This window comes from Mycetomoellerius zeteki, unplaced genomic scaffold (assembly GCF_001594055.1).
Source record: "Mycetomoellerius zeteki isolate Tzet28-1 unplaced genomic scaffold, Tzet1.0 scaffold98, whole genome shotgun sequence".
In the NCBI taxonomy this organism is placed as follows: Eukaryota; Metazoa; Arthropoda; class Insecta; order Hymenoptera; family Formicidae; genus Mycetomoellerius; species Mycetomoellerius zeteki.
The window spans coordinates 3,591,544-3,603,860 of NW_017258021.1; the positions used below are offsets into that span (position 1 = coordinate 3,591,544).

The 12,317-nt window shown below is 28.7% G+C and overlaps 1 protein-coding gene across 10 annotated transcripts in view; it reads left to right on the top strand.

Annotated features, from left to right (window-relative positions):
• Efa6 (Exchange factor for Arf 6) overlaps positions 1-8,260 on the top strand; it is a 25,478-nt gene extending 17,218 nt beyond the window's left edge. For 7 of the 10 annotated variants that reach the window (XM_018461004.1, XM_018461005.1, XM_018461009.1 and 4 more), the window contains 2 exons: positions 2,693-2,836; positions 3,689-4,393. In XM_018461004.1, coding sequence (XP_018316506.1) covers positions 2,693-2,836; positions 3,689-3,976 — 432 coding nt within the window. In that variant the 3' untranslated portion in view covers positions 3,977-4,393. Of the gene's footprint in view, positions 1-2,692; positions 2,837-3,671; positions 4,394-8,150 lie in introns of those variants that run through there. The other 3 variants (XR_001936993.1, XM_018461008.1, XM_018461012.1) reach the window with 3 other exon arrangements.
• The last annotated feature ends 4,057 nt before the right edge of the window (positions 8,261-12,317 follow it).

Here is a 12,317-nt window from a genome sequence, read left to right on the forward strand (position 1 = left end):
TCATGTTATATACAATAAACATTTATAACAAAAAATCAATAGTTTAATTTTAATAATAAAAGTGATTTTTAAATAATCTTAAAAATTTAATTAAAACCTTTTTGCGCTACTCTCTTTATCAGCTTCTTAAAATTGAACTTCGAGAATCTATGAAATTTATTTTTTGAAAAAATAATTACTCAAGATATTTTAAGTGATATGTAGAATGATATGTAGAATGTGGACTATATTGTATTGTATAATAAAGATTTGTGGCATCTAGAAGATTAATTTAAAATCTTTTCAGATTAGAAGTATACAGGGTACGGCCGAATAACATGTAAAAGTGGGCACGACGTGATTCCTTACAAAAAAAATAAAAAAAATATATAGAATAAAATTTTTCGATTTTCTGTTTAGTTTTCGAGAAAATCGAGTTTGAAAATTCGCTGCATACACTACCGGTCAAAAATCTTTGGACACCATGCATACTTACGGTATAAGGATAAAAAGGATTAAGACAAACATGAATTCGATCAAAACCAAAGAAAATATTATATTTATTTATAAAGTATAAGAAACAAAACAAAACATTATCATTTGAGATCCTTATGATTAGAAAAAGTCAAATCTTCTTTTCATAAAAAAAAGCCACCTTTAGCCCTTAACACATTTTTTACTACTCTAGGCATTCTATTGATTAGATTTTGCAAAATAATTGGCTCTAATTGCTTCCAAGAGGCTTCTAATATATTCTAGAGGCTTTCTTGAGAGGTTGGACACTGGTTCCTCACTTTACAGTCAAGTTCTTTCCATAGAAGTTCGATTGGGTTTAGATCAGGCGATTGTGGTGGCCATTCCATTAATTTTAGTATATTCTCTTCTTTTTTCTTTATCAAGAAATTCTTACAAAGTTTTAAAGTGTGTTTCGGATCATTATCTTGCTGCATAATGAATTCCCGGCCGATCAGTTTTTTTTCTGCAGGAACTGCGTGATGAACAAGGATTTTGTGATATCCTTTCTGATCGAGATTTCCATTGATTCTAAACAGAGCACTTACTCCATAGTAGGAAAATGTCTCCAAAACCATTACGGATCCTCCACCATGTTTGACAATTGGTGTAATGCAGTTGGGTATCATTTTTTCGTTCGCCGAGCGTCGTACGTATATTCTTCTTTTGCTGCCAAATGTCTCAAATTTGGACTCATCCGTCCATAACACTTTTAAAAAATTTTCTACAGTCCAATTCTTGTGTTTCTGCACCTATTGCAATCTTTTCTTTTTATTTACTGGACGAAGAAGTGGTTTCCATACAGCAACTCTACTAAAGAGACCAGCTGATCTAAGTCTCTTTTTGATAGTTGCTACAGATATCTGTTTGTCATAGCCTAAGTTGAAATCTGCTTGAATTATAGGAGCAGTTCGCCGTCTATCTTGTTTGGAGAGCAGCACGATGGACTTATCTTCAGCTTTCCTAGTCGCCTGTGGCCTCCCACTTCGTGGTCGATCTTTGTTGATTCCAATTTCACGAAAACGCTTGATGGTGTATGCAACAGTGGAGCTTTAGTTCTGAGGCAATATTACGAATAGAAAGACCATCATTGTTGTAGTATGCATTGATTACGGCCCTCGTCTCTCGGTCCACATTTGTTCGCAATCGCGGAGCCATCTCTTATAATTCACACATTTTCTTTTCAATTCAATAAAAAATAAAAACTTGTATTAATACTAGAGCATCACATACCTTGTTATCAAATCCTCGTCTCTCAACTTTCTACAATTGTTTTCACGTTACGATGACACAACAGAAACATAGCGGAAATATTTGCAAACACACGGACAAAGATACAGCGCCAAGCAGAATAGAAATTGAAATCACCGTTGTCAACTAAATGCTTATTTTTAGAAGATTACAAAGATGGTTTTTTCCAAGGGTTCGTAAGAATCAAATGATAATGTTTTGTTTTGTTTCTTATAAATATTTTATAAGAAACAAAACAAAATTTAAAGTATAAATATTTATACTTTATAAATAAATATAATGTTTTCTTTGATTTAGATCGAATATCCATGTTTGTCTTAAACATTTTTATCCTTATATCGTAAGTATGCATGGTGTCCAAAGATTTTTGACCGGCAGTGTATGTATGCTGTTATGGCTAAGCTATGGTTCATCGAGCGACATATAACGTGTATAGTGTTTATAAACAATGTTTACACGGAATCTAAAAACTATTAGATTTAAAGAAAAACACAAAAGAAAATTTTTAGTGAACAAAATTGTATTTTATCAATTACAGTATTGCTGGAACTGTTGTCCTCGTTGTGGAATACGTAACTATGCCCGCTTAATTATCGATGCCTGAATCTTCTACAACGTATTTTGATTTTTTAATTGCTCGAATGCATGATTTATTGCGTAATTAATCGTTCGACAAACCGTAGCTTAGCTGTAACAGCATATGTAGGCAACAGATTTTCAAATTCAATTTTCTCGAAAACTAAACAGAAAATCGAAAAATTTTATTCTACATATTTTTTTACTTTTTTATAAGGAATCATGTCGTGCTCGCTTTTACATGTTATTTGGCCGGACCCTGTATAAATATTTCGACATAAAGTCTCAAAAGTATTATTTCGCGATAAATTAATTTCCTCATTTGTTTAGTCAAAGAAAATGAAGAGAGAAGATTAAATTAATTTGTTAATAGAGAGAACAGTTGCGGGACCATGAAGACAGGATTAACAGGTTAGAAACGGAACTGGACGAGCATAGACGACATCCTCCGGAAAGAGGCGCCAAAGCTCTCACTGTACAAAATTATAAGGAAAAAGACGCATATTTACATCATGAGGTAACTTTTAAGCGACAGAAACATATCGTAATATATATATAAAAATATATAATATATATTAAAAATTTTTTTTTAATTTTATTAATTGAGAAAATTGATCTTTTTCTATCCCATTTCAAAATTTTTACATTTTGTACAGATAATTAAGATTTAAAAGTCTAAAAGTCTATTAACAAAAAAAAATAGTTATTTAATTGTTAAGTAATAAACATTTTTTATCAACAATATTACTATTAAAAAAATTTGAATCTTTTCTTATAAAAAATTTATATTTTTATTATTTTTTATACATATTCTAATTATAATTTTATTTCTCTGTTGTCTCTTTAATTCCCTCTCCTTGCACCCTATATACACAATGTGCACATACAACGTACTTTTTAATAACCATTATCAAAAGATATTTATAAAATATAATATTTTAAAAACTTGAAAAAAAAAACAAATGTGACTTTCACACATTTTCGAAACAATTATACTTATTTAAAAAATCTTACAATGGCCTCTTTTTTACCATGTAAAATACTACAGAAATGTATAGTCTAGACAAAATTTTCTCTAACTCTTATGATTTTAAAGATAATAAAGTTGCTAATTCTTATTAATGCGCCTAAAATTAAAATAACAGTTATCAACTTGTTAATTAAAAAGTGAAAAATTCAATTCAATTGTTATAATATATATTCAATGTTTAATTTATTACCTTTATTTATTGCCTTTCCTATTCAAAATTATTGAAAAACTCAATGTTTTTTTCCTTTTAATTAGAATGGATATATATTTCCATTTTTATTTTTCACTTAAAGTTATCCTTTCACTTCATCATACTCTACAGAGCAACCCTCGTTCCAGCTGAAGCGGTATAAGACGTATGCCTATCTTCTGCGTTCCCGATTGGCGTTCAATGAAATGGAATCATCGCTTGTTGAAAGCAGTATTGGCGAGGTGGACGAGGGCATGATACTTGGACCTACTGGAACTGTAGGGAACGCGGAAGGAGCTCTAGTACCACCGCCGGTCCCCGAACGACCAGCCACAACTAATAGGTACAGTTACCGGATCGCCATTCACAGCGGCGGTGGCCGCAAGCTGAACGGTGGCAATCAGGACTGTAATGCCGCCGGTGGTGACGTTGGTTGACGCAATGCTTATGGCCTATGCGGGCTAGTCTGACCCCGGTGCTGGTGTTGGTGCTGGTGACGTTGATGTTTAACGATAGACACGAGTGACGCAAACTAACGATATATCCGACAGCGCATCACACATTCCAATGGTGTTACTAAGTGTTATAAAATACAATTAAGAGTAAAAATACTGTCTTATTCTAATGTCGTAAGATTGAACTGTAGCTGCATCAAACTTCTTCCCTTTCTTCGATCGACCAGGAGCAAAAGAAGCTAAGCGTATAGAGGGAGGATATTTATGCAAATGCAGTTCTATTCGTTATATCCGAATTGGATAGTATTTTGCTATTCGTTGTATATTCCATTCAATGGCGCAACTATTCGATCAGATAATAGATGAACGTAGTACAACCAAAAAGATGATTTTTTTTTAAGTAAATCAAAAAGATTTATCTTTAAAAAATTTTTTAATTATTTTTATTAATAGTAGTAACGCTACTGACTCAGTTATACTTTTGTCATGCCTTCTAATTGCAGTAGCTATTTTAGCTCTTGTTGGATCTATTCATTTACCCCTTCAGACCTGACTTCTTACCTGATTTTACATAAAAGTTAATTTATGTAAAATTAGTTAAATATATATAAAATTCACTATATGGCTGCACATTTAAAACAAAATATCAAAAAAAAATAAACGCGCGCGCGCGCACGCGCGCACACACACACACACACACACACACACACACATTGAGAGGGATGACATGCCTAAAAAGATGCTATATGTATAGTTATATGTATAAAATTTAAATAATCCTTAAAAAAATATATGTATCTTATAATGCGTCAGGTCCGAAAGAGGTAACATTCTTATATTAATAAAAAATTTTATTTTATTTATGAAAATCCATGTATTTTGTGTTTCAATTTTCGATAAATTTTTATTCTTGGAGATTTTTGCTTTCAACCTATTTTAACTTTTTACTACATTTGATGTTTCTGGTGTGCAGCACACTTTATACAATTAAATAGTCTTTATATAGAAGTCTTTATATACTTTATATCTTTTCTCTCTTTTCTTTTGCTTATTTTCTTTCTTTTATTTCTTTTTTTTTAATAGGAGATGATTGTCTCATTTTGCTCTTTTACAAATTCTATTTTATTGAAGATAGCGAAGGAATACTTAATTATAGAGGTAACATATTATGCTGTTTCACTATATTGTTAGTTTGCGCACAAATATTAAATATGCAAATTTAAAAATATATAAAAGTTGAGAGGCTGTTAAGACTGGATAGAAGAAAATTTTTACGTTTCAACTTGCTGTTATACAATAGAAAGTTGAAAAAATTGTGTCAATCATTTATAACTGTAAAGAAAATATTTACAAATTTGTTGTTTTATTAATGGTTTGATTCAAACATTAAATTGATATATTTTTTATTTATGTAACTTTTTATACTCAAGCAATTTTTTGTGCTTTTGTATTATATGCAACTAATAATACATTTGTTGCTTTCAGTAACACATCTTGTTAAGTTTTTTTACATACAATATAAATAATTTTTTTCTAATTTTTCTTTTAAATGTTAATTAGGAAATTTATATAAAGGATAAATATAAAATTAAGCATGCCATATTTTTTATTTCAACTGAATAAATTATATTATGTGTAAATATATTTTTTATTGATATTAATTATATGAAATGTATATTTTATATTTAAAGATAACTCTAAAATACTGTTTCGCTTTCTCTTCCTTTCTCAATGTTTCTTGCCTTTTTCTTATCCATTCCTTTTCTTCTCCGTTCCTTTTCCCTATCTCTTTCTTTTTCACTTTTCTCCCTTTTCTCTAATTTTTATACGTGTAATAATAAAATTGTTATATTTTTAATCTTAATGATTAACTAAATGTTTCTTTAACATCATATGTATGTTTAACATTTATTATATTACGATAAATATAAAATTTGCATTAAGACTCCTACCTACTCATTTATATCGGATTATAATGTCAAAAGTGAGAAAAACATATAAAGGAAATTCTTGCAAATTATATTAAACTATGAGTATTTTTTAATAAAACTACATTTGCAATTGTGTGTGTGTGATAAAATAGATTTGTAAAATATATCGAAAATTTCTCTTGTGTTCCTTTTGTTTTCCAGTAATCAATAGATAACTATAGGTTAGGCATAATTAAAGTTTAACTAAAAAGCGAAACAAGCTATACCATAACTGTCGAATTGAGATAAATATGATTTTATCTATTCGAAGTAAAAAAGTTTTCAGTATATATTTTACAAGTGTATTTTATCAAATGTGTGGGCAAATATATTTTATTGAAAAATAGTTCTATAATTTAATATATTTTTTCAAGAATTTTTATTATATGATTTTCTCGCTTCTAACGTCATTAATCTGAAGACTTATGATGAGTGTCAGGCCTTAAAATGATTACATATAAATTCACCTACAAAAAAGCGCGCTAGTGTAACGTTACAATGATCCGTTTTATTGTGTTTGCAGATTATATAAAATTTTCTCACATATTTATATATATTAAAAATGTAATAGTAAATTTGATTTAAACATAATTAAAATTTTTGTTTTTCTAGCTTCTACATAAACTGTGTAATGATTTACTTCAAATTATTAAATTTTATAACAATTTATGTTGAATTATTTCATTTTAAGCATTTGTAATAAATATTTATTTTTGAGATTGAACTTTAGTTAAATGTAAATTTGGATATAAATACAATTAATATGTGAAAATTAGGCAATTATAATAAAGATGTTTTTATTATAATAATTTTAGACTAATAAGCAAAGTTAAATAACGGTTAAGAAAACAGATAAAAATTATAGTGATTTTTTAATTTCTATAAATTATAGTGATTTATATATATTATCGTACAAAACATATATATGTATACATGTATATATTTATTTATACCTATATACATACATATATATATGTATATATGTATGTGTGTACATATGTGCATTTATATTTATATGTACATGTATATTTATGAATGAGAAAAACATGAATATATAATAAAAGTTAGTTTATAAATAATTATTTAAGAAAAATAAACATACGAATGTTTTAGCCGATGTATGTTATGCGCAAAAACTGGCTCTGTATATAGACTACTTATAAAATTAGTAATTAAAAAGAACAAATGTTTTATTTTTTATATAATAATTTAGTTTATTTTTAAATCTAGCTTAATGTTTCTTTTTTAGTTGAAACTTTTGATGAAGTTTTCTTAAGTTTTTAAATCAAATAACTTTATAAAAATTATTTTCATATTTAAATAATTTTTCTCTTTTGTCCCCCCTTTATATATTTTTCATTCTATTACTTTGAATGTTTCCTTTTTATCTGACTCTTGGGGTTTTCATGCATACATTCTTTTAAAGAAAATTATCTGCATTTTCTAGCTTATAACGAATTCCTTGTACATAAAACTGTAACATATGTGGATATATATCGTAATAAACACTTATTATAAACTACGTAATATAATAATAAAGATCAACGATCTTCAAATCTTATTTGCATTTCTATGAAAACGACCCGATTATTTTCTATAGCGCATGAAAATATCACTTTTATTTAGACAATTATATATTAAAACATGATATTTATAAATATGTAACAATTATTTGTAAAAATGTGAAAAAATATTTTTATATATTATACATAATATATAAAAATAATTATATGTTGGCTTTTACGGAGTTTTGCATGCATTATAGTCTTAGAAATAATAATTATTATGTGTATGTACAACATATTAGATTAAAGCTTTATTATTTTTGGTTATATGTGTTGCATATACGTGTATGCGTGCGTGTACTATATATGTATATACACACATATACACACACATATTGATAATTAATCTAATTGTAAATGCATTTGTATATATTTTTTTTTGAAGCATATATGAAATGATAAAATCTAATTATAGAATAATAAAAATAATAAGTAGAATAGAAGTAGTTGCGCTTTATTAATAATTTTATAACAATTTTAATATTTTTAATTGACAAATATATTTACCGAAATTGAAATTAATTTTTTTATAATTAATCTACAATTTCGGTCTAATTTCGGTGAAAATTCAACATTTTTTTATTTATAATAAAATTCGTATTCATTTGTTGCATGCAACAGAGTTGACCTGGCAGCAACGTAAACAGGATCCAGCAAGATTGTTACATCCAGCTTTCAGGATGTTCCTCAGGACATCTTCCTTGTCGCGCAAATATAAAAAGTTTGTTGTTGAAATTAAATATTGAAATTAAGTAATTGAAAAATTATGATATTTAGGAAAGAATGAAGATTGTGTTGGCTGTGTTAGTCAAATTTATTAGTTTATTAGTTAATAACAAATATAATTTACAAATAATACGAAACAATTACCTATTCCTATAACTCATAATAATCTGTTATAAATAATACAAGATTCAAAATTATATTTAAGAGGATCTTATTAATCTTTTTTTTATATTAAATATTAAAAATAAATCTTTTATAAATTTTTTTATAAATATACGATATTTTAATAATTACATTTTATAGTTAATTAAGGGAAAAAATTACATGCTTTTGGAAGTAAAATGAATTGTTAGTAAAAAGTAAAATTATTGCGTAAGTTTTTTTATAACCATTCTCTTTGAGAAATAAATTTAAAAGTCAATTTAGATAAATGTTTCATTACTTAATAAATATCCCCATACAGTTTACAAAACAAATGTTCATCTACAAAAAATGACTTGTAACGAAAAATATTAATAAGCAATCTTTATTCTTCCTAATTGTATGAAATTTTTCAAAGCGACAGAAAAAGTAACTAGAAATACATTAGAGAAAGGAAAGTAAGGATAACTAAAACTTTGCTTGCAAGATTAGGCAATCTTCTCATTTCTTAGCAAAAATAATTGATTTGATAATAAATAAAAGGTTAAAATTTTTTTCCGCGAAATATATATATATGTAAATATATATATAGACTATAACAAAATGTCATGCATCGAAAATTAAATAATTGAAATAAAATTACCAATATGCAAAAATTTGTTTCGATGTAACAATGATAATAATATTTTTACTATCATTCGATAGTACCTATTGTATATTATCAAACATTGTTGCAAAATTATCCCTTATGATTGTATTTTATAATTGTACACGGACGAATAATAAATTTAAATCGTTAGAATTCAAAAAAGAGAGATGCCAAAGAATTGCATTTATATACATTCTAATAAATATTCCGTTTCTTCCATGATATTGCGTGTGTGTGTGTGTGTGTATATATATATATATATATATATACACACACACACACGCACGTGTGTGTATGTATATACATATTTCAGGACTTAATATTTATATATATTCATACAATTTTTAATTTCGTCATATGGAAACTTTAAATAGCATGTTTAATTTTTATTCATTAAGTGACTAGGAAACGAATTAAAAGAAATAAGATTTTTTTATATACCTTGATTTGCTGCCATTGTAAACATATATTTGTAAATATATTTTTGTTAGTAATATTATCATGTTCTATTATTATAATTTGAAGAAGTTTATTAATTGATATAACGAACTTTCGCGAAATGACTGCGTTTTATATTTATGCATTACTATTACTATATGTACCTCTGTAAATATCATATTATGTAGATATTAAAATAAAAAATCATAAATAATTACTTTGCATATATTTAACAAATGTTTTAAATACTAAACAATTTGGAAACAAAGCTCTCTGTACAAGATCATCCGCATTACGTTAAGTATTGAATCTTAAACTAAAGCCTGTACATAACAGTAAGCTTGCATCAACGCACAAAGAAAATCATAACAATATTTAACATTAATATTTGTTTGTGCGTTGATGTTACGTTCAGACTTTAGTTTATGATTAATATTTAACATAACGTAACATATTACAGATGTTCTTGTGTGGATAGTCTAATTCCGCAATATAACAAAAAGTTAGGTATTAAAAAAGATGGAAAGAGAATATTTTTTTATTAAAAATCAGTCGCATAATGAAATCGGTATAATAATTGTATATAATTCTTCCAAATCGCTTCAGATTTTCTCAATTGCGCTTTACATACACATATATTGGGTAATTCGAAAATAAAACTACTTTGTATAATATATATACAGTGATGGGAGAAAGTTCCACAACGGTCAAATATCTTGGAAAATAATGATTATGGAAGAAATGTTCAATACAAAAGTTTTAGTATATCAAGTGGTCTATTATATGGTTATATTGAAATGACTTTCATGTGATCTTGAAGGACACCGTGAAGATCAACTTTGAAATCTTAAATGGAAACTCCTATTTTCTATTACATATTCTTAAAGCTGGTGTCAAGACGTTTCCGAAACATTGGTTACAAACCCTTTTTGCTTGAGATCTTCCTGAATTACGAACCTTCAAAGTTTGCAAAACCATCATTATAATCTAATATAAAATAATTTAACATACATGTAATTACAATACTTGATATACAATAGATGATATTTTCCACCTTTTCAATGCTCCTTTTAGTTGAATTTTTTCAATATTATTCTTAATCGCTAGTAATCACTGGTGACTGACAGTACGAAAAATTTCCGTTTCCGAAAAATATGCCCCATGGGAAGCCAGGCGCCAGGCTACTTAAAATCGGAACGGAACGATGCTGATTGGTTGCCCCTACCACCGTTGGTTCACCTTTCCGATTCCGTGTTCCGATTCCGTGCCCATGAAGCCCATGGCACATACAAAAACGTAAGGCCGTAAGCATAATCAGTAAGCGAATTGGCCAATCACGATAGAGACCGTAAGGCCAGTAGCGAATCCAATCTTACGATTTCTTTACTGCTTACGTATTACGGCCTTACGTTTTTGTATGTGCCATGGGCTTGAGACAGAACCCTCATGGAAAAAATCGGAATGGATTCCGATTGGAATTATTCAATTATTTCCTAGATTTTTATTGTGTTTTCTAGAGAAAACGGAATAATTCCGATCGGAATTCATTTCGACATGTTCCATGATAGGTACCCAGTAGGCCTATTCTGTAATTTTTTAACGACAATTTTACTAGTTAGGGATGTCGTTGCACAGGTATTTTACATGGTGAAAAAACTGCACAACGACAATATAACGATACCGAACTGTCGTTAAAAGTTACAGAACAGCCCTACAGGTGTATTCCGAACCGGATTAACTTTAAAGTCACTAGATTTATAAAGTACCGCAAACTCGCATCCATTTTGACGCAAAACGCGGCCATTTCAAATTCACGCATTTGTATACACGTACTTTATTTGTGAAAATGAAGCCTTCGAGTACGTAAATCAATGTTGTTGAATTGTAATTAGTTTATTTATGACCAAAGAATATGTAGGAATGCTTAATTTATGTGTTCTTTAGTTTAATATGGATTTATTTGTTGTAGAAGTTTTGTGCATAAAAGTGCACGAAGGATACGTGTAAGTACAGTTCGGAACTGTTCAGGAACACAAAAGTACACGTCACACGTGTGATTACGGCACGAGCTTGAGCATTTTTAAGATATTATTTAGCCGGGGTAAATGTGTTTTTGCCGAGTTATCTCAGTATTTTTTAAAAGTGGCTGACTACAATCGTGGATTTAGTCACACATAGATTTTGAGGGTTACCGAGTGATATCATAACCTACATTTATTTCTTTATATCAAGATTCTATTTCCTCGTCTGACTAGCTGTTCGTTGTCGTACCGAAAAAAGAAGATATATCACCGAAAGAAGACAAATTTCATAAGAGGTAAATGTTGAGTTTCATTCATTGTTTGTAAGAATTTACTGATTAGATTGCATATAAGTAAAGCCTGATTCTCCTCTCTCTCAATGATAAATTTACGCCTTCAATCGATATTGACTTGAAAATGGGCGCGTTCAAGTTGACAAAGCGGCTAACCTGCTCGCCAAGCAAATGAACATAATTGGTTGTTACTTATAGATCCAACCAATCATATTCAATCGCTCGGTAAGCACGCCTAGCCGCTTTGCCGTCTTGAACTCGCCCAATGTCTTGAAGAAATGTACGGTAAGGTTAGCTGCACCCAATTGACCCAATGTGTACGTTGGTGTACTTCGAATCATGTACTATGTGCCCTTCGGCCATTTTGATGCATCATTTCTGAAAGAGTTTGCGGTACTTTATAAATCTAGTGACTTTAGTTAACTTAGCTTATTTTTCCCCCTAGATGTTGGCAGTTCTGTAACTAAACTTAGAAGTGTTCCGAACCCGTCGGTTGTCATAAAACCCAAGACACAATGGG